Source organism: Trichomycterus rosablanca, chromosome 6 (assembly GCF_030014385.1).
Source record: "Trichomycterus rosablanca isolate fTriRos1 chromosome 6, fTriRos1.hap1, whole genome shotgun sequence".
NCBI classification, from domain to species: Eukaryota; Metazoa; Chordata; class Actinopteri; order Siluriformes; family Trichomycteridae; genus Trichomycterus; species Trichomycterus rosablanca.
The window spans coordinates 18,485,668-18,513,645 of NC_085993.1; the positions used below are offsets into that span (position 1 = coordinate 18,485,668).

Consider the following 27,978-nt stretch of genomic DNA (forward strand, 5'->3'; position numbering starts at 1 on the left):
GATACTACCGGGTGAAAATACTCAACAATCAACAGAGGTTTTCTTGACTTACATCAGTGCACAGCAATACAAATACTTCTTTGAATTAATGGGCACAAATTCCCACAGACATACTTTATAGTCTTGTGAAAAGCATTCTCAGAAGATTGGCTGTTGTTACAGTGCTATAGTGTCCAAATAGTGACTGTAGAATTGACCAAACAGACACCTGCGACTAAAGGGAAAGATGTGTGTCATAAAGGACTGTACAGGACTTGTTTTGGGAGCACATTCCACTAGGATATCATTTATTACCATACATTTATTGTATATATTGCAGTGCTTGTTTAAGTATGTTTACACTAAATGGTTGCAAGTTTAACAAGATGTAATTAAAGTTAAATGAGATTAGAACACTATATACTGTACGGTTCGTCAAGCCACAGTTGTTGCAAAAAAGCAAACGGTGGAGCGATGTTACTACCGGGTGAAAATACTTCAGTTTAATTGTAGAAATATAAAGTCATCAACTTTTCTAAAACAGAGCTGTGATCCAGTTGTACAGTGGAATCATACCTCGGTATAACCGTGCATTTCATCAGTGGTGACTGAGAGACTGCAAACGTTGTTTTATTTGTTAAAGGGAGACCTAAAGGTAATTGTATAATACTTAAATATTAAATAAACAAAAAAAATTTAAAATATTGCACCTGTTTCACGTGAACAAAGCCTTGACCTCAGCCCCACTGAACAACTACGGAATAAACTAGAACATCAACAGAGGCTTTCTTGACTAACATCAGTGCACATCAATACAAACACTTTTTTAAATTAATGGGCACAAATTCCCACAGACATACTTCATAGTCTTGTGAAAACCATTCTCAGAATAGGTCTATAGTGTCCAAATAGGTACTGTAGAATTGACTAAACAGACACCTGCGACTAAAGGGAAAGATGTGTGTCATAAAGGACTCTACAGGACTGGTTTTCGGAGCACAATTTACTAGGCTATCATTTATTACCATACATTTACTGTATATATTACAGTGCTTGTTTAGGTATGTGTGCACTGTCCCTATTTTGGTTAGGGTATGTTTTATCAAGACTAAAGTCTTGATAAATTCCTAATATTTCGACATATTTCGGTTGGATAATCTCTATAACCAGCTCTTTCATTTCAGTGCGTAATACACAGGACTGAATAAAATGCTGCTAAGGTGCACTTATTTCTTTAATAAAATGATAATACAAAGATTTTTAGAATGAACTGTGAACTCTCTTTACACCAAAGTCTTATGGTTTGGCATCTACGTCGACATAGTTGCTAAAACGCCAATTCGTCTGAGAATTTCGAAAGGTTTTAATTGACAGTCAGTTGTCTGAGAGCTAAAACATGTTCAAACATGATAAATGTCAATCTATCTGATGTTTATGTTAGAGACACGTGGTATTTGTGAATACACAATTACTTTTAAAGCATTTGAGGTTCGAAGCATTTTGTTACGATTTGAATTTAACCTGAAGAAACGATGTACATCAGATAGGTGTTTCATACGATTCAGCTTCATCAAACCAACCTGTGTGTGCGGAACACCGTGATCTCTAACTGTTTACAAAATAACCCAAGCAGAACTTGAGATCTCTTATTAAGGATTAAAAACCAGTACGATTATTGTCCAGCTCACCTGTCATTTTCTTTGACGCTTTTTTCCCTCAGGAACATACACAGAATTGAAGTGAAGATAAAATCTCAGTACATTTCCTCGAGCTAATGAACATTTCCTAGGCAGATGGTGTGTACTAGTCGGAATAATGTAACTGTCGCTTCACTACAAGGTGCAGGAATGTGAAAGTTAAAGCTACGACTCAGGTTTTATAACTGCACCTCTGTACGAGTTTATTTATGAAGAGGGAAGTTTCACAGCAGTTCGTTGGAAGAGCTCTGAGTCCTCCCTTCCACCTTCTAGTTGCACCACGCCTTCACTTTCATTGGCAAATTAAGGCACTCACAGGTAAAGTCTTGAGCAATGTCAACAGCACATACCAAAATAATATGATTTTACTTTTCAAATGCCATACTTTACTAAGAAAGAGATTTCTTTCTCTCCAGCATAATTTCTTTCCCTTTACAATCTGTTACACTTTGTTGAAGTAGCTCCTCTATATACTGTAGAGGTCTAGACAAAATCAGTAAAACTTATAAAAGGACTTCCAAATAAATAAAAAAAACTTTTTGTATCAGGAGCTACTATACAAAGATGCACAACAAGGTCTAAGAAGCATTAAATCTGCACCCATGGGCAGCAGAAAAAGTAATATGATCTTATATGATCTAATGATCTCTGTTTTTAACAGTAGACAGATCTGAACTGCAGGCAGGCCAGTCAAGCACACACACTTTGTGTCTATGACGCCACATTTTTGTAGCACAGGCAGAATTAAACCTGGCATTATCTTGCCAAAAACACAGACGTTCCATACTGAAGGCAGCATGTTTCTCTAAAATTGCAATATACACCGACCAGCCATAACATTAAAACCACCTCCCACTTTGTAGTTCTACAATAACTGACTGTAGTCCATCTATTTTCCTGCATGCTTTGTTCTTTAATGGTCAGGACCACCACAGAGTAGGCATTATTTAGGTGGTGGATGATTCTCAGCACTGCAGTGATACTGACATGGTGGTGGTGTGTTAGTGTGTGTTGTGCTGGTATGAGTGGATCAGACACAGCAATGCTGATGGTAAATGCTAAATGCTTTCTGCTAAATGCTGAAAATGTAAATGATGGAGTTTCTAAACACCTCACTGTCACTGCTGGACTGAGAATAGTCCATCAACCAAAAATATCCAGCTAACAGGGCCCTGTGGGCAGCGTCCTGTGACCACTGATGAAGATCTAGCAGATGACCAACTCAAACAGCAGCAATAGATGACCATTGAAGAACAGCATGATAGGGGGCTAACAAAGCATACAGAGAAGGAGATGGACTACAGTCAGTAACTGTAGAACTACAAAGTGCTTCAATAGTTTTCTGAAGTTTCTGAGCTAATTTCAACAGCCCACTTCATGCTTATTAAACAAGGGTTTCCCACCTTGGCCAACATGGAATGAGATTTCTGCCTAAATTGGTTGCGAAGAGTTATTTGAGGTAGTCTTTATGTTAGTTCAAACAAGTCTACCTAAAGAACTGCCACTTAATGGACGTTTTAAGTGCACAATTTTGTCTAAACTCCAGAGCAGGAGTAGGTTTTACTTTTTACCATGAAGATTAAAAATACTGATTCATTTGCATGTTTTGTATTTATTAGTAGGTCAATTATTCATTATTAATTTTTAGTAGTAATTAGTAGTAATTTTACATTAATCAATATATATATATATTTTTTTTGTTTTTGTTTATGCGTTTTCTCCCCTTTCTCTCCCTTTTAGCACGTCCAATTGCCCGATTGCGTCATGTTTCCTCTCCACCAATGCCGATCCCTGCTCTGATTGAGGAGAACGAAGCTAACCCACGCCCCCTCCGACACGTGGGCAGCATGCCGTATACATTTTATCACCTGCACTTTGACGAGTGCAGTGCAGCTCAGCGTTGTGTAGGAGAGGACACACCCTGAGGCACTCTTTTCTCATCTCTGTGTGCAATCAATCAGCCAGCAGAGGTCGTAATTTCACCAGTCATGAGGGAGAGACCCCATCGGACTTAGTCCGCCCAAATCTGAACAACAGGCCAATCGTTGTTCATGTGGCCGCTCAGCCTTAGACGGCAGGCAGAGCTGAGATTCGATACGATGTTTTCACCGCTGTGCCTCCTGAGCGGCCGTTTAACATGTTTTTAAATTAGTTTCCTATTTAACCTCTTATGTGTGTAGTGGTTGTAAAATGTAAAAACTGTACAGATTTTGGTTTAAAAATTAGTTTATTTTCAAAATCCTTGCTAAGGCCCCACAGACCCATAGGCTAGGCCTGCCTATACCCCACCCACCCCAAATAATAATCAAGCTGTACATATACAGTCTATTAGACACTGAAAGCAAATTTGTCTTCTTTTTGTGTCATTTCTTTATATTAAAGCATGGATAGTTGTGAAAAAAAAATGCTAATCATTGACACACAGACCAGTTTAACCAGTTCTAAAACTTTTCTAAATGTTAATATTTACAATGCATTTCATTAGAAAACTAAAACCTGGTCTTATACAGAGTTTGGGCTTAATCTATTTGGAAAGCAAATAAATGATTTTAAAAGGCCATGTGCTGTATGCATTATTGATAAGTACTAAAGTATCAGAGTGGAAAATTGTTCCTCTATCCAAGTGGTTAAGTATCCACTATAAATAATGGGAGGTGTCAAAATTATGTTAACACTAATGGATCTATTTCCCGCAAAATGTGTGTCCGGGTTTTAAATGGTACTGTTGCTGGTTTTTGTGTGTTGAACATGTTGAGACTGTTCTGTAAATCATCTTACACATATGAAGTATGTTTTGTAAATAAATGGTTTCCGCCATTTAGAATTTAACATAATTTTGAATCACCCTGTATATTGAAGCATAATCCACCATAGGCTTAGTCTTTGCAAGCAAAGATAAGTCATGGCTCACCACTTTGTGCCACACTTTAGGAGAGAATTGTCAGCCAGTTCAGGAAGAACTTTTCTCAATGATCTTACTTGCAAAACAACAAATTAGAATCCTTAGTTCCCAAATGATTAATAAGAGCAATACATATGAAAGGTATTGTACACAGTGGTAAACACGTTTCTGTCTTATCTTACAGGGTGAGTCAAAAGTCTCAGGACACTCTTTTATTTCAGAAACGAAAGGGAAAATGACATATCTGAATACCCCAGCAAGTAATGGGTGAGGGGGCCTATCTTTTAGGTTATGTCCGGAACATGGCCGCCATCTTGAAAGCCGCCATATTGGATCAAGGGCAAGTTTTTCCAATGGGAAGGTGGTCATGTAGCATATCAAAGAAGACCAGAATTTTCTAAAAAATTGATTGCCGCAATCAGATTTGCAACATCTCTTGTGGTTCAAAAGTTATCAACACAGAAATTTGCAACAGCGACCGGGAACGTTCCCTGTGATGCATAGCTATTTGACGTGTTCAGTGTGTTGTCCCTGGTGCTGAACACAGAGCTGAAGGTGCTGGATCCAATCGTTATGAACCCGCATGAGAATTTGTGGAGAAATGCTGTCACAAGCCTCCACGATGCTGAAGGTGGTGTTTGTTGCGGATTTTCTAAGCATACACAATTTGTTTGAGACGACCCCAGAGATAAATGTCTAGTGGTGTGAGGTCAGGTGATCTGGGCGGCCATTCCACAGGACCACGACGGCCAATCCAATGACCAGGGATTTAAATATCCAGCCACTGATGAACACCTCACCCATTACTTGCCGGGGAATTTAGATATGTCATTTTCCCTTTTGTTTCTGAAATAAAAGTGTCCTGCGACTTTGTATTTTGAGTATGTTGCAGTCATTAAATTCCAAATTATTAACTTACTTATTGAATGATTTACTTTTTTTAATTATTTATTTATTGTTTATTTACAATATACTATAAAGTTAGTTAGTGAAAAAATTTGTTCTTAGTGGTTTTGTCAGTTTTTTCAGTTACATGAAGGCTTAAGACAATTAACAAATCACTTAACAGAAGTGACTCTTGTTTCTGTTGCCTTTTACAAAATATCAATTTTTTTGGAAGTGTGGTTTGTATATTTTGATGCTTGAACCATGTGGCAACTGTTCTGCAAAGTGTTATCTATTACCCGGTCAAAAAGCTTGTTATACTGTCTACTGTTTCTCTTTGCTAATGTCATTTTTATGTTTAACACATTATCATGATTATTTTAATAATTTTTAATGACTAGTGTACTTGTAATTCAGGTACCCATAATTTAGTTTTCTTACAACCCTGTCAATTGTCTTTTATTACATAAGAATTTACCACTTATTAGTAGTAGGACTATGTTTATAGCTGAAATACCTGTTAGGTGGCCCTTACCTGAAATGATTCACCTGTGCAGCTAAAAAAAACATTTAACGTCAGTGGACCGTCAGAATTAATTCAAAGAATGTTTTTGTATGCACTGCAAATTGAAGTACTGTATACTTAGGTTCTGTTTGGCTGTTTTTTCGTAAGGCATCTGTTTTTCTTGCTAAATGTCTAACAAATGAGAGATAGTTTAATTAATGTTGTAGAAAGGAATATTTTAAGTCATTAAATGCCACAGAATGATGATGATTTACGATGGTTTAGATTTTCGTAAATGTACAAGATTTTCAAGATGGTACACCTTTAAAATTTTATTTTTACTATTAAAAAAATCTAAAATCTACACACACACATTTAATTTCATGCACAAAATAAAGTGTTTTTCAGTGAAAACATTAAAAACATGACAATTAAAGCTAAAGGAAAATTATGAACGTAACAAAATATAAATCATTACAAATCATCATACGAATAATAGTAGATACAAATTAATAAGACAAAATAAAAGCACAAAAATATTAAAGAAAATTTTAAAAAACAGAGGGATGCTTTACCATGTTTGTTCTTGTTGATTTTGGGTAGACTGAGCAAGTCTGTGGCATTGAACCTTAGTGCGCAATTTGAAACAGGGTATAATGTATGATGGTGAAAACCCATTCAGTACCTAAAACATATATCACTACATTAAAATATATCCTAAAAGAGACTGGAAACTAATACAATGTGACCAGAATTGGTATGATGTGTTTGTTTCTGTGCATTCCTGTTAGAACCTGGTCTGCACCATTCTGTACAAGCTGCAACCAATTATTAAATGTTTTTTGGCAAAGCAGTAAACAAGGAGTACCCAGTACAAAAAATCACTAAAACTTGAGTACATTTGAGACACTTTTATCCAAAGCAACTCACAAATATGACTGAATATAATTTAACCAATTGAGGGTGCTAGTAGCAACTTAGCAGTGGTGGGGCTTGAACCAGCAATGCTCTGATTACTAGTTCAGTACCCTAACTACTGAGCCACCACTACCCCATGGTGGTGACACTATTAGGTAAAACCCACAAAGTTGAATCAGTTCATCTGGACACAAGTTTGTTGTAGAGATACGTTTCGTCACTCAATCCGAATGACTTCTTCATCAGACTGAAGAAGTCATTCGGATTGAGTGACGAAACGTATCTCTACAACAAACTTGTGTCCAGATGAACTGATTCAACTTTGTGGATTTGTGTACCTGGATTATTGAGCATGCATCAACAGATATTAGGTAAAACGTGCATTTCTTTTGTTGTGTTAATTTAACCTTGATAGTTTTGTGTCACTGTGGCTTGGTGGTTAGCACTGTGGCCTCACAGTGAGAAGGTCCAGGATTTACCCAGCAGTGACCCTTGTCCTTTCTGTGTGAAGTTTGCATGTTCTCCCCGTGTCTGCATGGGTTTCCTCCCACTGCTCCGGTTTTCTCCCACAGTTCAAAGTCAGGTTAACTTGAGTTACTAAAATTCCTCTAGATGTGTGTGTGTGTGTTTGCCATATGATGGATGGTTTTTCCTACTGTTTGCCCAGTGAATCGGACCCTCTGTTGTTTTTAGTGTCTGTAAAATGTGAAACATGCTTGGAACAAATAAATTAATTTAATTGTATGTTCGTTCATTAACATGCTTTATTCAGAAGAAAAACTCTTTACTTTGTTTAGTATTTTCATTCTCCTTCTAACAGCTAACTATTATTATCATACATCTTACTGCTAAGTGTTAATCTGGTATTAAATCCAAACTAGATGTAATATAAAATATATGTGTGCATTGTTCAATACAGGTCCTAATCTGACGTGTGTTTTTAGACACTTTTACTTTTACTTTGATTGAATTGTTTTGACAGTTAATTTTCTATTATCATATTCTCTACATATAACACAAAGAGAGACATTAATAATACAAATGTAATAAATACACATTTAAATTCTATAAAAAAAATTTAGGAATATGGTAGAGAATAATCGTTTTGGTACAAATGAATTGGTTGATGAGCTGGTAGAATATAAGCTACATAGCAACATTGGAAAGACTTGTGTCCGATCCTCAAAAATGAGGTTGGTTAGCTTGGTAATTGGCTGTTATAAATTGTCTGTGGTTGTGAGCAAATAAGTTTTGATCTGTGATGAATTGGCGCCCTGTCCAGGGTGTCTTCCTGCCTTGCATCCAGGGTTTCAGAGCGGTATTGGACTCCCTATAAGGGCGGCACGGTGGCTAAGTGGGTAGCACTGTCGCCTCACAGCAAGAAGGTCCTGGGTTTGATCCCCAGGTGGGGCGGTCCGGGTCCTTTCTGTGTGGAGTTTGCATGTTCCCCCCGTGTCTGCGTGGGTTTCCTCCGGGTTCTCCGGTTTCCTCCCACAGTCCAAAGACATGCAAGTGAGGTGAATTGGAAATACAAAATTGTCCATGAGTGTGTTTGATATAACCTTGTGAACTGATGAATCTTGTTTAATGAGTGACTACTGTTTCAGTCATGAATGTAAACGAAGTGTAAAACATGACGTTAAAATCCTAATAAACAAACAAACAAACTCACTATAAACCTGAACACAATACAGAGGTTAGAGATATAAATAAATGAATAAACACGACAGACATGGTACACATGAGACATGGTACAATTTGTTAAAGCTCAGAATAGAAACTTTGAATCCACTGTCTAAAAGCTAAGCTAACCACATTTATAACCGACTTATAAATGTTGTTGTATTCTCTAAATATTGTACATTCTTTAATAGTAGTAAACAGTAATTGAAAACATATTGGAATCTTAGACTGTAAACTTCCTCTTGCGCCACTGTGTGGTCGAATTTAATAAATATGTTACAGACTTGGCTTTACCCCAGATAACACTGGCACTATGTGGCATAGGACTCTTATGTTCTTATGTTACTTTGCCCTGTAAGATTCCACATAAAAACGTGCATTGGTTGACCTTGAAAATACTATTTAGGAACTTAATGAGATGTCACAGTGGCACAGTGGGTAGCACTGTCACCTTAAATTGTAAGTGTGTGTGTGTGTGTGTGTGTCTGTGTAAGAGTAAGTGTGAGTGTCAATGTGTGTGTCCCTGTGATGGACTGACAACCTGTCCGGTGTGTTTTTTTGTCTTTCGCCCAATCACTTAGACCCACCACAACCCTGACCAGTTTAAAGCTGTGGTAAAAGAGACAATGAATGAATGAATAAACTTTATAATCAGAATCAAACTAAGCAGAACCTCCCAGTAGTTCAGATCCAGACAAGATGAGACTGAGAATGTTTACATAAGAAAATTCCAAGAAAGATAATCCATATCTTATCTTAAAAAAGCGAAATGATCAAGCTGCTACGTTTCCTCAGTACCAAACATAGGTAGGCATTTACTTTTTAGGTTAAACTCTTTGAAAGTCAAATTACCCAGCACACGTGTTCTGTGCTCTAGTTGCTAAAATCACTGTGAACAGATCATGGCTTTGTAATGCCAAGTTGGTTTTGGTAAAGGTTTTTTTGCAAAACATTTATAACGTGATTTAATAACTTATTGAAATTATTAAATGTATGATTATTAAATTACACCACTTATCTATTTTCGGAAGGACTTGTTTTTCGAGCTGTGTTTAAATTCTTGGCATGGTTAGATCTGCCTTCAACAGACCTGAAGTGAAGTGGAGGAGAAAATGTGTGTGCAGGATAAACTTTTACTACCAAAAATGTGAAGATTTATACAGTGTAAACACGTACAATAATTTTTTTGTTAATAGTCAATTCATTACAAAATATTACAATGATCTGCTGCTTATTTAAAATGTATTTGCAAATGTAATCACAATGAAAGGAATTTAAACTCCAGTTTATGCACAGGAATATTTAGAACATTTTGTAAAATGCAACAAAAACAACAATCTGTGATTTGCTATCTTGAACCTGTGAATTATCTTGAACTTTTATCCAAGTTACAAAAATATGAAGAAATATCGTGTAATGTTTATACTGAACAACTTGAATCAACACAAAAAATGTTGGGACAGGACATAAAAAGTATAAAATATTTGTAGAATTTTCAAATTTCACCTTTTTGAAAGAGTGCATTAGTAATAAATGAGGATATCCAGACAGGGCATGTAAGAAGAATCCACCAAAGGCTCAGTCTTTGCAGGCAAATGCAAATTTTCTCAATGCAAGAGGCCATTTACCAGCTGCTGTACACAATATTGTGAAACGTTTCAGGGAATCCTGAAAAATCTTAATCCATGTTGTGTAAGACCAAAGAGCATTGTTGAATATGTGATTTCTTTAGAAAACTCTTAACTCTCTTCACTCAGTGACATCAAAAAATGCCCATTTAAATGTAGCAAAGAAAAAAAAAATTTATTTACTCAAAGCCAGTTCTATGCTGAAATGCAGTTTAGATGGACCGAAAAACAGTGAAAACATATGATGTAGTAAGACGAGTCCATGGTCCTGGGTTTGATTCCAAGATGAAGTGGTCTGGGTCTTTTCTGTGTGGAGTTTGCATGTTCTCTGTGTATTTGCGTGGGTTTTTATCTGGGAGCTCTGGTTTCCTTCCACAGTCCAAAGAAATGTAAGGTGTAAACTGGAGATACAAAATTGCCTGTGACAGTGTTTGACATTAAACTTGAAAGTTTTGATTCACTGATGCATCACACTAATTTATCAAATATTACACTAATGAATCATGTATAACCTGTAACTACCTGTCCTGTCATGAATGTGAAACATGACGTTAAAATCCTAATAAACAAACAAAAACAACAACAATGGAGAAGTCAATGTTTTAGCTTGATTTCAGCAATAAAACAACCATTTAAAGTGTTATCAGCAAAAGGAACTAAACCCAAAATTTGTCATGGCATAGGGGTACATTAATGCCCAAAGCAAGGGCGACTTGTATATGGGGCGCTTAACATAGGCAACAGATTGTTTATAGGATCTTTATAATAACAGAGGAATTTGTAAAGAGGGGGATTACCTTTTCACACCACTGTATACAGACTAAAAATAATATATGGTAAATAAGTGAGTAAATGGGTAAGTATGTTGTGCTCTGTGATGGATGTATTCCTGCCCTGCAGCCAGTGATTCCAAGGGTCGTTAAAGAGAAATAAAAATGTTTGATTTTAAACATAACATTTAAATGAACTTTAAAATGTTTAAATTGTAGGTGTTTAATTTTACATTTGCTCATATATATAGTAAGCAAATCCTTTCATTTCGAACAGTGGGAAAGATGAATTTCATTTTTTTTTTTTTGCACTTTAGTATCACAAGTATGGTTGCCAACTTTCAGAACTGGAAATAAGGGACACCCTGGGCTGGCAGGTTGGCGGAGCGCATAGGGTGGGGGGCTGGGATGTTAGGTGTTGACCTGAGCGGGGGCGGGGTGGCTTGGGCGGTTAGGGTTGCACCTATAAAAAATATTTTATAGGTGCTTGGGGGGGCAGTGAGAAAATCTGGGAGGGCAATGCCCACCCCAGCGCCCCCATAGCGCAGGCCCTGCTTGTGTTACTTTAGTTTCGCCCTAAGCCAGAAAAATATGCGCGATGCTCTCTGCCCACTGCGCTACTCAAACAACAGTGTATTATATAGGTTGTTATGTTAATATGCCTGCGCACACACGGCGTTACTAAGACTAAAAGTGAACAATATTTAAAATAATAACCAAACGCTTTCTAATTACCACGGTAGCAGCAGTTTCCTTCTGTTTCATACATATCGGCCTGTCTCAGTCTAATCTGCAGCATTTCTCTCTTATTGCTAAAAATACGGAACAAAGTGCGTCCTGTATCAGTTTAATATGGAACGCGGCGTTTAGTTTCCAAATAAGGAACGTTTTCGTTTTTTAAGGGATGGTTGGCAACCCTAATCTCAAGTAGACTGGTAGTGAGTAGAACATTCACTAATATGACAATCTTCTAGTTCATTTGGTTGCATCACAATTGTATCAATTAAGGTTTTAATATTGTGTGCTGTAGACACTATCCTGACTACCCACCATCATTCCCTCTTCTTTGGGGTTTGATGTCCTCTTTTGGGGGGTTATGGAAGTGGCCTCCCTACATGGCCATGATCAGGATGTATTACATTTATTTGTGCATTAATTACATTATTAATAAAACAGTGATGACACTGTAGCACAACTAAGTGCTGTATAGCAGCATGGGTCCTGATGACCTGATTTAAGTCCTCAGCTCTGGTTACGGCCTGTGAGGAGTTTTACATGTTTTGACCAGTGTCCTTCCACCGCCCAAAAACATTCATAAACTGGATTGGCTATTCTTTATAACTTTTAGAACGTATAAATGAATTAGTAAATAGACGAATTAAAAAATAAACTTCAACTCAAACAATGCCTATTAAAGAACTAGATTTCCGAATTGTCATTAACTACAATACCCAGAATGCTGCGGGGTTTTCGAGGCTAAAGGCTTTTCCAAAGCATTCTGGGAAAGAGAAGGCTAAGGGAGACCATTTTGGGTTCTGGCAGAGTAGAGGCAGGAGTTGCCGTTTCAGGGTTACACGAGAAGCAGTTTATTTTTCGACTTCACACTTGAGTTCAGTGCAGCACTTAGATTGCGCCTGGTAAGTTAAAGTTTCCAAGACCATTTTTATTACATTGCGAAGCTGTTTGAGAATTTTGTTTCTTTTCCACAGAGCTTATTTAGACGCCTCTCCTCCATTTTGGTAGAATAGCGCACACACGGTTCACCTAGACCTAACTAACTAGGTCGCAAACCAACGTTGTAAAACATGTTTAACGTGTAGTTCAGCGTAATGTTTCATACTATAAATATACACATTAAACGTTTTCGCTAGTTTAGTTTAGTTTTGTTGCACATATATTTGCCGCAACGTAACTGCACGTTCCAGCATAAAAAAAATCCTGTTTTGTGTGAGTTAAAGTCAGCCAGTGCCTTCTTTTTAAAGCCTTCTTTTTTATAGAGTTTGTGTTTTTGGGCATAGTAAATAGAAATGTAGTAAATAAGTAGCATTTAGAAAAAAATTCAACTGTACGGAACACTGTGACCTAGCATACGTGTAGCTTCACGGTAGTACGCACGGTGTTTGACGCTGTTGCTGGACTATTTTCCCCACCTTAGTGTGATGTCCTAATTTCATTTATATATTTTCTTTTAAACGACTTGTTAGATCGTTACTGGTCTACTGTATGACACCATACACATACCAGTAAGTCTAGGCCAAATTCTTGAAACCCTAGGTGGCGTTATGTGTTATATAAATATATATACACACTGATCAGCCATAACATTAAAACCACCTCCTTGTTTCTACTCACTGTCCATTTTATCAGCTCTACTTACCATATAGAAGCACTTTGTAGATTTACAATTACTTACTGTAGTCCATCTATTTCTCTACATACTTTTTTAGCCTGTTTTCACCCTGTTCTTCAATGGTCAGGACCACCACAGAGCAGGTATCATTTAGGTGGTGGATCATTCTTGGCACTGCAGTGACACTGACATGGTGGTGGTGTGTTAGTGTGTGTTGTGCTGGTATGAATGGATCAGACACAGCAGCGCTGCTGGAGTTTTTAAATACTGTGTCCACTCACTCTAGTAGAGACTCCTACCTAGTTGGTCCACCTTGTAGATAAATAGTCAGATATGATCGCTCATCTATTGCTGCTGTTTGAGTTGGTCATCTTCTAGACCAGGGGTGTCAAACTCATTTTCACCGAGGGCATTATGGTGGCCCTCGAAGGGCCGATTGTAACGTATCCTGCTGTGATTGCAGTCACATTGCTGTTTTTCTTGGAAGCTGAATTCTGCATTTATAATGTTCTACTTTACCAGACACGGCCTCATAACACAAGAGACGCACCGGTTTCTCTTCCTGAAGCACAAACTTGTTTTCACTTTCATTAAATTTCCTCCTTATGCTTCATTTTCTTAATTATCATCTTGTACATTTTAGGATCATGTGTAAATATGTGTAACATCATCTACTGGTGGGATGTGTCAATTTGCAGGTCACAAAATCAGCCTGCATTTTGAAAGATGCATGCAGTTCATTTAGGATTTTACAGTGTATTTTTAAGACAATCGTTCTGCCCTCACTAATAGTTTATCCCCCTTTCTCAGCTAGACAGACAGACAGACAGCTCTCTTCAGAATACAGTCGGTTTATTTGCTTCCCAGCTGTGTGATACACTGTGTGCATCAAAATAAAGTAAAAATACAAACAATAAAAACAATAAAGAACTTAATACAGTAAAAGCACACAGCTGTTACATCTGGTACAATATGAGATTTAACCAAACGTAAAATAACGAGTTAAAATTTTGTGTAAAGATACTAATTGCTATAGTAACGGTAACAACAGTATTTAATTACGGTAAATTTGTAACTAAAACGCTGTGATGTACTCTTACTATATATACTCTTTACTAACAACTGAGAATATAAACGCCACTACTTACAGACAATGCTTGGGTATTATATTGCAATATAATTATTTGTATTTATTTATTATTGTTTACATTACTGACTACGCTACCCCGCGTTCTTTTGCCGTAAAAGTCACATGGCTTCTTAGCGAAGGTTAAAGTTAGTTGCCATGACTACGATGTCACGTCTCTTAAAGGCGCAGGAGCGCATTAAATTATAAGCGTGTCTCTGTAACGACTCGAACCATCACAACAATCATACAGTCGTTTAAGCTCTCGCGGGCCGGATCACATGACGCGGCGGGCCGGATTTGGCCCTCGGGCCTTGAGTTTGACACCTGTGTTCTAGACCTTTAACAGTGGTCACAGGGCGCTGCTGGCTGGATGTTTTTGGGTGGTGGACTATTCTCAGTCCAGCAGTGACAGTGAGGTGTTTAAAAACTCCAGCAGCACTGCTGTGTCTTATACACTCATACCAGCACAACACACACCACCACCATGTCAGTGATCCACCACCCAAATAATACCTGCTCAGTGGGGGTCCTGACCATTGAAGAACAGGGTGAAAGCAGGTTAAAAAAAGTAATTGTAGAACTACAAAGTGCTTCTATATGGTAAGTGGAGCTGATAAAATGGACACCGAGTGTAGAAACAAGGAGGTGGTTTTAATGTTATGGCTGATCAATATATATTTTATATATATATATATATATATATATATATATATGCCATATACTAGGTTTAAGTCGTGATAAAATATACATTAGGTTTAACACTTTGTCATTAACAGGTGCTGTGCTTATATAAGCAAACCCGAATTTCACTGCAACACTGTTCTGTCAGTACCTCATGTTTTTTGGCATTCAATTTGGCTAAGGAGGCTTTTAAAAAGGGATGTTGTATTCAATCTTTGCAGACGGTGCATATGCTTTACAACAAGGTTTGACAACATCTAGATCATTGTGCTTCACTACCACCTCCAAGTTTGCCTCTGAACCTCTAAACAGGGCATCCACATCATGGGTTGTGGATGCACCCCTTATGAACATTTTGTTGGCCAATCTGTCTCTAAAATAATAAGTCATAACTAAAATAAGAAATGTGTACAATATACAAGCCATTTAATATAGCTGATAATCAGGGCTGCAAGGAAGTGTGCACAAGCTAAGCAAACCCCTTCTAATGCACAACATGGGTCGAAAACGACCCATATTAATTTCCTATGTTTTTTCATGTATTGCTGAGTATCTTTTTGGTATATATTTTGAAATCTATTTATTTCACCATTTATTGTTCCAAGTGTTTATCACACATCTTGTTTTTGATTATCTTCAATCATTATTTTAATTTTTATTTATTTACTTCATGAACAAAAAATAGTTTTTGTATTACATCAGCTTTATACACATGGGTCGAAAATGACCCATGTCTGCAAGTGTGATTAAATAAAATGAAAACACACTGTAATAATATATTTATTCAAATTAACACTGATATTGAACTGTAGTGAAAATTGGTGAATGTTAGACACAGCACAAATTGGTGCACTGGAAACACAAGCTAGTGATCTCATGCAATCAGGGTGTAAGTTAGTGTTAGTGAAGATAATGAAGGCATTGTGGGTGGCAGCATCCAACATATTGTACCATCTGATCCATTCTGTCCACCTTTTGTTTTGTTATAGTACTGGATGAATCAGATGGTTCGCATGTTGGAAGCGGAAAACACAGAAGGTATGGTACTGGATGACCTCTGGTTTCTTCTTTACACTATTGACATCCACTGATGTGTCATCATGATGGGTGCTCAAGAGGACAACAGCTTTTCCCTTCTTTCGCACATAGCTCTCCATGATCATATTGTCATGGTGGCCTTGCACATTGGATTTTTCAGTGGATCCAGAAAGAGTTCCTGTAAACTCACATCCCAGCTCTTGTCTACCCATTCAAGCAGGGTCAAGACAATAAAAGCCACACATCCTTCTTTGACAATACTTCTTACTCGTTTCCTTTTGCTTCTGTTGCTCTTCATAACATCCAAAATGACGTTGTTACTGATTAATATATCTTTTGGTGAAACCGTTGTTGAACCAAATGCAGGTCCTGGGCATTTCCTCAAGATGTTTTAGCTTCTTGTTTTGCCCTGAGTGGGGGATGCTAGCTCCAGTAAGACACATTTTACTCAATTTTTTAGACAGAGTCTGAGTTTCCTCTTCAGAGGACTCAAATGAGTCTTCTGTGTCATCAAAGAAGTCTTCTTCATCTAGGCGAGATGGATTCACAGATACACCCTCAATTGCATCTTTGCCCTGTGGCACATAGTCTAGGTCACCAGCATCAGAGACCAGCTGTCCTAACACTTGGAAAAATGCTATTAAAAAGCAAAGAATATTTTCATATGCACATTAGTCAGTTATTCATATATTTACTGTCCTTTTTATAGCTAATGAAAGCTATCTAGAATAGAATATGCTAACAGCTAGCAAGCTAATAGTATTGGACATACTTCTCTAACTAGTGAAGTTCAAGAGCCTGATCTTTGGTTGTCTTTCAAAAGATCAGTAAATATGTTTCTGACTACAAACACTAAAAATGTCAGTAGTTCCTACCAAATTCCATAGTAAATACATACTGGTCAATTGTGACCCATGTTGTGCATTGGAAGGGTAGTGATACAAAAATGATTTTTATTAAAAAAGTAAACAATATAAAACAAATGAGGATTTGTGATGATCAAAAACAAGTTAATTCATGGAAGCTTGAATGGCTAAATTAATTTATTGCAAAAATATAGAAAATAAAAACTCAGTCGGGTCACTTTTGACCCAGATTGTGCATCAAAGGGTTAAAGGCGAAATGTTCACAGTGTGCATCCAACATTGCATCATGAATTATTTGTTTATGTTATCCAAAGATACACTTTAGGCTGGGTGAGTGATCCAAAATACAAAAGCAATTTCACAACTGAATTTCTGTACATACTAGAACAGTCCTAAGTTTATACCAAAAATTTAATTTGCGTAAACAAAAGAAAGATCTTGGTATTGTCGGAACTGTAATACATTGGGGGGAAATCAATAAAATCATTAATTTTTAATAGACAGAAATATACAGAATTGGTGGTAAAAATTTTCCGTTAAACTGAATACAAAAAGGTTAATACAAGATGCAACTAGTGTAATGGATATAAACAGTATATTTATTAATATGGCCAGGATATTTGTTATAGTAAATTATTTCTTAAGCAAACATTTTATTGTTAATAGATACTTCAAGAGGAAAATGCACATTTTTTTTATTTTAAAAGATTGTGTAAGTTCCAAATATTTAATTAAAACCAACTGTCTGAGATTTTGATACCACTTAATAATAGTGTTTATATCAATTTGTTGATACATTTATATTGATCTTAATATTTTAATATTTACTTTTGTTGGTGTTTTAGAGCATAACATAGTGATATGTAATATTTTAAAAAGGTTTTAGTTACAGAAATTATTGTATTATGAACACACACTTATGCATCTTTGTCAGGAGGATATCAGCTAGAGAAACAGTATCAATCAAAAGGCCAGCTCACCTGCTTGTGTTTGTAACTATTTGTTTATTTATTAGTTTAGGTAAACTACTAATAGCACAGGGTTGATTATTGCTTCTCTGTAGTCAAATAAGGCAACTTATTTCTTAAACTAAAACTGTATGAGCTGATCACTGACATCACTCTGACAGTGCAGCTTTAGTAAAAAGCACTGTCTGCTTAATTCTCTTTTACAGTGTAACTAAGGTTTTTCCGTGGGTATATGAGGGAACACAACTAATTTTTCAAGTGCCTGTTACATGTCATGAACCAAACTTATGCTATATTTAAGTGGCACAATGGTCTGTTACCCTAGCCCACCATTGCTGAGATGTGAACGGTAACTTGTCACAACCCTAAATAATAAAGTGATTGATAATAATAATTAGATTTATTTATTTTCCCCCCAGACTTCTCAAGTGGCTCAGAGATGGGTGCGGATAAACGGTAAGCAAATTTAATTTTTTATTTTGGCCATCAGCAGTTTTCTTAAATATTTTAAGTGAAAAAAAGTGTGAGCTATTAACTTTGAAGTTTGTTTGATCATTTAATCAGGGTTAGCCGCACAGAGCGAAGTGGAAGGTATGGGTCAGAGCAATCTCGTGATGACGATCGCCGAGACAGAAGAGATCGCGATGACCGTGGATATGACTCTCACCCTCGCCGCGGCGATGAGCGGCGTGTTAATGACCGCCACGGCGAAGATCATCGTAGTAGTGATCGTCGGAGTGATCGCTATGATGGGGACAGAGGGGAGCGCTACTGGAGCAGAGACAGTCCTGAGGTTTGTGCTTATGCTGACGTATTATGCAAAAAGAATTAGGAGTTGAGGAACAATGTCTCGTCTAGCAGGATGTCTTTATTGTATTTTGAATTAGACTTTAATACACCGGGTGCTGTGTGCTTACTTTTAAAATAATCTCACACTTAGCGAGGAGGAAAGCGGCGTAGCAGTGACGGGTCTGATGATGGTCACCACTCTGACGGTGATTACTCAGAACATGACTACAGGGGTGACCCAGCTGACGAAAATGATAGCAAGACCATCATGCTCCGTGGGTTGCCTGGCAACACCACAGAGGCAGATGTAAGTCCCAGAACCACATCCAAATCTAAGAGACTATTTTTTTATTGTTTTAAAAGTATACCTGTATTATGTTTTAAGATGCTTGATTTCTGTTTTTTTTTTAAATTATTTTTTATGCTTAGATCCAGGCAGCCATAGAGAAGCTGGAGGGGCCACAGCCAATGGATGTGCGATTGATGAAAAAGAGAGCAGGTGAGGCTGGTGTACCATGGATCATTCCTCTGCCAGACCTATGACCACTGGGCCAACCTGCTTCTGTTTAAATGCCTTTTGCCATAGCAACATTTTTTAAGACTTTAATGTTATTTTCACTAAAAGATGAACAATTTTGCAACATTTTCATTTTAAGAAGCTTTGAGGTAAGCTTTTGAGGTCCAGATTAAGATGTGTAGATGACAGCATGTTGCAACACCTGTTTGAAGAGCAAAAATGTTTAAGTTGACAAAACGCAACATGTTAAAGGTAGCATAACATGGTAATGGTAAAAATAATCATTGTTGGTTTTGTGATTATAACCAGATCATTGCTGTTATTTTATGCTTACTTTCAGTATACTTTTCAGTAAATTGTAGATGTTTCTTTCAATATACTTAAGATGTCAGCAGGACTTTCTTGCTATGGCAAAAGATTTTTCTTGCACCCTCCCTGCTAGTCGACCTCTCTGGGTCACTGGGTGGTCATGAAGCAGTTTGTGACAGTCTTAATGGTTCAGTTGTATAACATTCAAACTCTAACACGCCTCCCGTCTGTATATTTGAATGCCTCTCTAGGTATAAGCCGAGGTTTCGCCTTCGTGGAGTTTTATCACTTGCAAGATGCTACCCGATGGATGGAGACCAATCAGGTTGCTTCCTAATCACCAAGTCTAGCATATACCCTGGGGAATAATACAATTTTAATTCAAAAAGAACCGAAAAATTGGCATTCCTGCTCAAAAAAGAAAAGAACATTGGACCATTCCCCTTTTTTTACGAAGGCATGGTGTGATGTTATGAGGGGCATTTTCTTTATCTTTTTTTCTTTCTTTTTTTTTTTTTTTTAAACAAAATGACAAACAGGGTCTGGTTTTCATGTTTATATGTGTAATAGAAGGCAGAAACTTAAATGTTTTACTAGATTTTTTGTATATTAAAATGAGGTAGTGGATTCAGGACTGTAACTTGTGGATTTGGAACATTTAACATGACTTAAAACTAGCCTTTTTTTGCACAAAAACCATTAGCAAGCTTAGCATTTTGGTCAGCAATATACATAATGTATGGACTTCTAAATAGATTTCTGAAGGAAGTGCCTTTTTTTTTTTTTATCTGAAAACTGATTGAGGAGAAAGTCTAATTTACTTTATCCTGAAAGACTGAGCATTTACAATGCCTTATGTTGAGTCTGTACGTCGTTCCTCTACCTATTACACTCTGCTCCGGCCCCATCCGGATGCTCGGGTCCCAAACAGCATGAACAGAAGCACCCACCAGATACACTTGTACACTGAGTCGCCTGGGTGATCTTTCCCAAATTCCTTGTGGCTGAAATGCTTGTTCATGGCCTGAGCTGAAATAACCCCTAGCTTGTGTTTCTCTTGCAGAAGCTGCTGACCATTCAGGGCAGGAGTATTACAATGCACTACAGCAACACCTGGCACAAGCTTGAAGACTGGCTTTGCAATTCAGTAAGTAAAAGCAAACCCATTAAAAAAAAAAAAAGTATTTTCTAAATCAGTGTTATGGATTGTGTTCAGGTGTTCAGTGCTAGTCGTCTAAATGCATGTTGACTCTGTTAACACAGTATTTGTGCCAGCCAAACCTGAATAGAGTTATGTCTGAAATGCCACAATACAAATGCCAGACTAGGCTAAAATAATAATTTTTTTTATGTTCTTTTTTGGTAAGTATGTTGTAGCAAACCCTGTAATGTGTTTATCACCTGATGCGTGTTAGCCGACGTTTATATTAAAACGCTATGACCGGTTGCTTGCAGTGCGGCCTGTATAATTTCCGGAGACGGCTGAAGTGCTTCAGATGTGGTGCTGCCAAAGCAGGTAAGTAGGTCCTTCAGGATGCTGCAACCTGCAACTTGAATATATAACCTGAATATATTCTTCCAACAGGAGCAGAGACGTGTAAACCAATAACCAGTTTCAAAAGCTTGTCTTCTCCATTAATTACTTAAATTGTACATTATTGCACTTTTAAAAGCCTTACAAAATCAGTCATTACTGTCGAATGAATGTTATATGAAGCTTCGGTATTCAGTAAATTAGTGTCAGATTTGTGCAGTACTACTGAGTATTTTAGTTCATTTTTGGTATTTTTATGCATTCTTTCTTTTTTGGGTCATATTTGTTGGCTCAGAGTTTGGCTTGCTTAAAACAACAGTTTTAACCGTTCTGTTATTTTTTTTGTTGGCTCAGTTTGTTTTAGCTTTCCAGGAAGGATTAGCTTTTTACCCTTGTATTTTCTTAAATCTGTTGGTGGTATGCATTAGAGTGGTTTTTTTTCCTTCTACTGCTCTCTCACCTGTTCTAGTGTTTTTTTTGTTTTGTTTTTTTGGCATAAGGTGTTTTTTAGGGACAAATTTATTTTGTGAGCTAGTGCTTTAACATACCACCTAGTTCAGTAGGTGTTGTAATGTTTGTAGGGTAATTGCTTCAGTCCACATTTCTAAATGGTTTACAAACTTTTGGAACTGGAGTTATAAATTCTAAGTTTACACTTTGTATAACTGATGTAGCCTAATTGAGGTTGGTTGTCCATAATGGAAAAGTAGGACTGTTTTCTGGCGCTGAGATTGTAGTTCTACAGTTTGTGAATTTTTGTTAGGCTGATGCAGTGTAATTTTGTTTCTTCACAGAAATGGAAACAGCTGTGGGCAGTGGAGCAACAGAAACCCAGCCCAGTGGCGACTACATTGGAGACAGTAAGGAAAAACTTTTTGCTTGAAGTTTGACAAGTGTGATTTTTTTTTGCTTATGTAATTTAAATTGTTGAGTGCATTTTTTTTTTTTTGGTAACATTTTGATTTATTTGTTACAGCTATAATTCTACGAAACATCGCTCCACACTCTACTGTGGAGGGCATCATGACTGTCTTAGCACCATACGCCAACTTGTCTCCCGCCAACATCCGTCTTATTAAAGAAAAGCAGACTGGCCAGAATAGAGGCTTTGCTTTTGTCCAGCTTTCATCACCTCTGGTATGTGACCATTGCACGGTTCACTAAAAATGTTACATTCTGAACATTGAACTGGGTCTGCTTACGGTGGTTTTGTTCATCTTCTACATTAGTACCTCTTTCACTAGGTTACATTCTTTTTATTAAATAAATCATAAAGTCTTGTTGATGTAAAGCTCATTGATGTGTGTTATATTTTAATGAGACGCTATAAGCTTGTCAGTTATTGGTTAAAAATATATAATTTTTCAGTTTGTTTGTTGCACTGATGCTGATCGATGTAATTCCCACACTAACTTCTATGGTTTTGCAGGAGGCATCTCAGCTCCTGACCATTCTTCAAGGCCTGCAGCCTCGACTTAAACTGGATGGAAAGACCATTGGGGTCGACTATGCCAAGAGTGCTCGGAAGTATGTGCTACTTTCCCATCAGCTTTAAGTAGCTTACTTTATTGTTTTTTTTTCCAGCTTGACTCTTTTACTTGGGTTTTAATGTAATTCTTTAATGTTTACCCTCTCTCTAGGGACCTGCTGCTTCCAGATGGAAGCCGCATCAGTGCTTTTTCAGTCGCCAGCGCTGCCATCGCTGCTGCCCAGTGGTCCTCTAATCAGGTTATTAAACAATCATCTTGTCTTAAGCTTAAGTTTATGTAACTTTTAAATATGCTGTCTGTTTTTTTGCTGACTTTTATTTTATTTTTATTTTATCTTAACAGCCACAGCAAAGTGCAGAACCAGCCTCAGAGTACAGCTACCTGCAGGAGGGATATGTGCCTTATGCGCAGGTTAGCAAATCACGCCATGATTTCTTTTTTATTGATAAATTGTCATGTACAGTTTTAAAAAACTTTTTTCTTCTCCCTTGTGTTGCCATACCAGGCCCAGTACCAGCAGGCTGTAGTAAATGATCCCTCTCAGGCTAATGGCATCCTAGGAGGTAATATTCTTTATTGGTCAAATGAACTGATTGGTTAGAAGCAAAGGTTTCATTTGTTGGCTGATTTTAATTTTCGATTGGTTTTGGTTAATGACAAAATTATGAGTGGTGGTTGTAACAAATACAAACACCCTACAAAACAACTCAGGAACAGATACAAGTCTTGCCAAGTTAAATTATACAAATTCTGCTTTCATTTTGGATGGATAATTTCATAACAGTACACTGATTTGTGTCTAGCTGCCCCGGGAATGAAGGTAGTCCCAGCTGCCGGGCCAATGGTTATCTCTCAAGCTGCTCAGGTTTACCAGCCTCATATCATCAGCCAGCCAGCTACACAGGTAAGAATGTCCCACCGTCCCTGACCTTTCTTTTTGTACATAAAGGTTGCATTTTTTATTTTTACATTGTGGTGTGTAAATGTCCTCATGTTAGACTTTGCAGGCAGTGAACCCAGCAACTATCACGTCAGATGCCACCATTGCTGCACCAGCATCCTCTGCAGTCACCACAGCATCCACCACTTCAGAAACTACTGCAGCCACCTCTACGTCATCTACTGAGGCTACTGAACTGCGTAAGGACCAAATGCATAATGACCCAAATATACTGACTGCTTATTTTTTTGGTGTGTTGCATAAATTACACGTTGTACTTTCTCTATAGCTCGTGTTTCAGAAGAGGTTGTGTATGGGATTTATAAAAGGTTATAAAAGTTTGCTAAATGTATTACCTAATTGTTTATTGATTACTATACTAATATAGCCTGAGGTGGGATGGGTTGGTCGAGTAGCCTTACTCTTGGAAGGTGCACTTGTTGGCACACTCTCTCTGCCTGTCCCAAGCCTGAATAAAATTAGAGAGTAAAATTGTGCAAAATCAGATCTGATACAGCAGTCAGTTGTGACCCTATTTTTAATCTTGTTTTTAAAAAAATGTTAATTTTTAATTTTTTTTTTTTTCAGCTGCCCCTGATCCTTCTACCTACCAGTTTGATGAGTCATCTGGCTATTACTATGACCCTAAATCTGGTCTTTATTACGACCCGAACACACATGTAGGTAGTTTTTTTTTTTTTTTTTTTTTTTAAATAGCATTTGTTGTATGTATTCACATGGTAACCTTCAAAAGTCAATAGTTTGCTGTGCTGTTATATAGTAACATTTGTTTTGCACTCATTTCTTGCAGTATTATTATAACTCCTTCACGCAGCAGTATCTGTACTGGGACAGTAAAAAGCACGCTTATGTGCCTGCAGATAGCACGGCACAGACCGCCATTGCTTCTACCTCAGCCTCTGGTAAAGAAAGCAAGGAAAAGAAGGAAAAGCCCAAGTCCAAAACCGCACAACAGGTGACTTTCTCTTTAACTTGGCAAAACTTTCTAGTGTTGGAAACATACCAAAAAAAGTGGGCCTGTAGAGCAGGATATGTATGTGTGTGTGTGTGTGTGCGCATTTAACTAAACTGGCAATCTAAAATCAATTTAGATCGCAAAGGATATGGAGCGCTGGGCAAAGAGTTTAAATAAGCAGAAGGATTTTAAGAGCAGCTTCCAGTCCATCAGCCAGGAGGAGAGGAAAGAGGCAGCAGCTGCAGATGCTGGATTCTTATTGTTTGAGAAGAAGGTACATTTCAGCCTTGCAGCAATAAAAAAACATTTTTTTTTATAGCAAAAACAATTTTTTTGATTAAGAAGAAAAATCATTTGTGCAGCAGGTAAGCGGTTTGGAGAGGCTTGTTTTTGAAGCAGCAAAGACTGCAGAAGAGGAATTGTCATCCCCTAAGGTTTGCTGCAGCTTATACATGTATGATCTATATCTAATGAAATGAAATGTCAATTTTCCTTATACAGCCAGTCAGTTAACATGTATCTATTAAATTCCACAGGTTGGACTTGTGGAAGCCTACACTGGTGACAGTGAGCCTGAGGAAGCTCTGGAAGGCGAGGACAAAGATGACAAACTGACAGACTGGAAGAAAATGGCATGCCTGCTATGCAGGAGACAGTTCCCCAATAAAGAAGGCCTGATTCGACATCAGCAGCTCTCAGACCTGCACAAAGTACTGAACCTCACATTAGTTTGGAACACAATCCTAAAATCCTAAACACAAAAACATTCAGCTCATATACATTTGCTTTTCTTCTTTCAGCAAAATGTTGAGATTCACAGAAGATCCAGGTTGAGTGAGGCAGAGCTGGAGGAACTGGAGATGAAAGAAACTGAGGTTTGAAGCTTTATTACACTTATTAATGCAGGCCCTTCTGTATTAAATACCATTGTTTGAGTTTCAATGTGTTTAATATTAATCAAAACCAATTTGCTTCAAACATACAGATGAAGTACAGGGACAGGGCAGCTGAGAGAAGGGAAAAGTATGGCATCCCTGAGCCCCCTGCACCTAAGAAGAGGAAATACATTGCACCTGCACCAGTAGTGTAAGTTTGCATTCCACACCTAGTTAGGCAAAATATTAGGGTCAGTAAAGTACAGTATAAAGATGATTCAGAACTGGTAATCTGCTTGCAAATGTGTTTTTTGGTTCAGGGTCTTGTTTCACATGTATTTATTAGGGCTGTCATTAATTGCGTTAACACGATTAACGCGTTAAAATTTTAATCGCAGTTAAAAAAATGAATCGAGATTAAAATTTTTAATCAAACTATTATTATTGGGCTATGTTTGTGCCACGTAAATATGTGTCTCTGTGGTCCTTTGCGCTGCTTTAACACAGCAACGTTGTGTTTGTACTGTATAACAATAACACGACAGGTGTCGTGAGTTACAAATTACTCGAGCTGCTGCTTCATATTGCGAAATATCTGGGTTTTTTTTTATATAATCATTTTCAAAAAGCGTGAGATCATCACTAGACAAAATTACAGTTATTAATTGGTGCTTTAATATCATCTTTGGTCAGAGCACGCATGTGTCTCCTCAGGCGTCTGAGTGCACGGATACGTGTTACTGGCTAAATGAGCTCTGTAATGTCGTTATTATTATATTACATTATTTTCGTTAAGTACAATTAAAATAACTAAAACTGTGCCTTAAAAATACCAGAGCCAGGCATTTGGACTTGAAGTGTAACTTCTGAGTGAGTACTTTTAATTCATTCTGATTAGCTATCAGCATATGCAATTTGTTGAGGGGGCCCAACATGTTTTTTGCACTGGGGCCCATGAGCTCCTTGTTACGCCACTGGTGTTGCATGTAGAAATGGTTCATATTATGAGCGGCTGTTTTCAGTGGCAGGGTTATGAACAGGAAAAGATCCTCACTGTTACCAGATAATGTGAACAGACTCATTTTAAATAACTGACTGAAAGATGGGGAGCTGTTAACAACTCTATATAGGCATTGGCTGGCTTTCTAAAAATAATTTAGATTTAATAATTTTATCATAATTTTATGAATGTTTTTATTGGCAAACATTGCAAAACACTTGCAATAAAAATGTGCATAACTGCCAAATTTTGCTTAGTTATTAGTTTGCGATTAATTGCGATTAATTTGGTTCTTTAATTTCGATTACAAAATGTTAATCGTGTGACAGCCCTAGTATTTATTAATAGCCAAGACAAAAACTGAGACATTGATGTTGACTTACAGAAGCCTCAGACAAATCTTACACTATTTAAAGCCTGTCAAACTTTAACACGTAACATGAGTGCAGACTATGTGCTTGTTTGCTATTTCTGCTCAGTACTAGATCACTCAATGACCAAACCCATTAATCCATCTTTACAGAAATTATGAACAGCCCACCAAGGATGGATTGACAAGTGACAACATTGGAAATAAGATGCTGCAGGCTATGGGCTGGAAGGAGGGCAAAGGCCTTGGCAGAAATCAGCAAGGCATTACTTCACCTATTGAAGTAAGTGTTTCTGCTCATTTCTAGGATCTTTCCTGTACTCTGTTCAGTTAAATACGTTTGTAACAGAACTGTTTTGATTTAAACGTGGCTTTCTTTGTATCTTTTTTTTCTTTCTTTTCATTCAGGCCCAGATGAGAGCAAAAGGGGCAGGTCTGGGTACCAAAGGCAGTAATTACACACTCTCATCTTCAGACACCTACAAGGACGCAGTGCGCAAGGCCATGTTTGCACGATTTACTGAAATTGAATGAGCTGCTGGGTTGTTTTGTTGTAGCAATGAAGTAAAACTGTTTATTCGGTTATCTCCATCTCTAAAGAATGGTCTTTGTATCAAAAGCTGTTTAGATGGAGGTTTGGTTGTCTTGCCAGCCATGATTGTGTAAATATGTACAGTGTTCTTTAGGAGCTGATTTTGTTTCTTATCGAGTGATTTCTTTGTCCTTAAACATGGTTAAAATATTGTAAAGTTTTGTACAGTATGTTCTTGGATCTGTACATAAGAGAATAAATGAGATATTGGTCAATGGTTGTTGCTGTTGTTTTATCTACATTGTAGTGTTGGCTTGGTGATGGTTCAGCCATTTGACTTGCCACATTTGTTTTTTAGCATTGCCTCTCTGAATTAGTTGTGATTATATCTACATGCCAGCACACATTCCTGCGTCCTAATACTCGACTAAAAGAATGCTTCAGTGTGTTGTTTTTGTCTGGTACGTTTCATTTGTTATTTATGACTTTTACTTTCAGTGAACTTTGGTTAAATTTGTATCCCTTGGCAAATAATTTTGTGTAATACATTTCAATCATTTCTGTTTTAGTGTTTTGGCAGGATGAAAACGGCTTCATGTTTTACCCTTGTAAGGGCTGTAGCTGGTTAGTGAGACGGCTGAACCAAC

The 27,978-nt window shown here is 37.4% G+C and overlaps 1 protein-coding gene across 3 annotated transcripts; it reads left to right on the forward strand.

The window, feature by feature from the left end:
- Window positions 1-12,505: 12,505 nt before the first annotated feature.
- rbm5 (RNA binding motif protein 5) lies at window positions 12,506-27,606 on the forward strand. 3 transcript variants are annotated; one of them, XM_062997517.1, is made up of 26 exons: window positions 12,516-12,604; window positions 16,117-16,165; window positions 18,419-18,455; window positions 18,564-18,792; window positions 18,940-19,095; window positions 19,218-19,287; window positions 19,866-19,939; window positions 20,678-20,761; window positions 21,070-21,130; window positions 21,943-22,008; window positions 22,125-22,285; window positions 22,578-22,675; window positions 22,789-22,876; window positions 22,981-23,049; window positions 23,144-23,201; window positions 23,442-23,542; window positions 23,637-23,778; window positions 24,167-24,258; window positions 24,390-24,554; window positions 24,691-24,828; window positions 24,920-24,988; window positions 25,091-25,264; window positions 25,355-25,429; window positions 25,540-25,640; window positions 26,953-27,082; window positions 27,208-27,606. In XM_062997517.1, the coding sequence occupies exons 2-26, from the start codon at window positions 16,123-16,125 to the stop codon at window positions 27,331-27,333; spliced, it is 2,607 nt and encodes an 868-aa protein (XP_062853587.1). In that variant the 5' UTR covers window positions 12,516-12,604; window positions 16,117-16,122; the 3' UTR covers window positions 27,334-27,606. The 3 variants fall into 3 exon arrangements, with proteins under 3 accessions (XP_062853588.1, XP_062853587.1, XP_062853586.1); XM_062997516.1 differs by having other exon boundaries at window positions 12,517-12,604; window positions 24,917-24,988; XM_062997518.1 differs by lacking the exon at window positions 16,117-16,165 and having other exon boundaries at window positions 12,506-12,604; window positions 24,917-24,988.
- Window positions 27,607-27,978: the final 372 nt, after the last annotated feature.

What these genes read in the sequence shown, in the direction of transcription:
- rbm5 (XM_062997516.1), top strand. Translation starts at nt 16,123, where the DNA reads ATGAATCAGATGGTTCGCATGTTGGAAGCGGAAAACACAGAAG. An exon ending in TGGCGACTACATTGGAGACA is followed by an intron (nt 22,009 to 22,124) that starts GTAAGGAAAAAC and finishes TATTTGTTACAG; the next exon opens with CTATAATTCTACGAAACATC. An exon ending in AGCTCTCAGACCTGCACAAA is followed by an intron (nt 25,265 to 25,354) that starts GTACTGAACCTC and finishes TTCTTCTTTCAG; the next exon opens with CAAAATGTTGAGATTCACAG.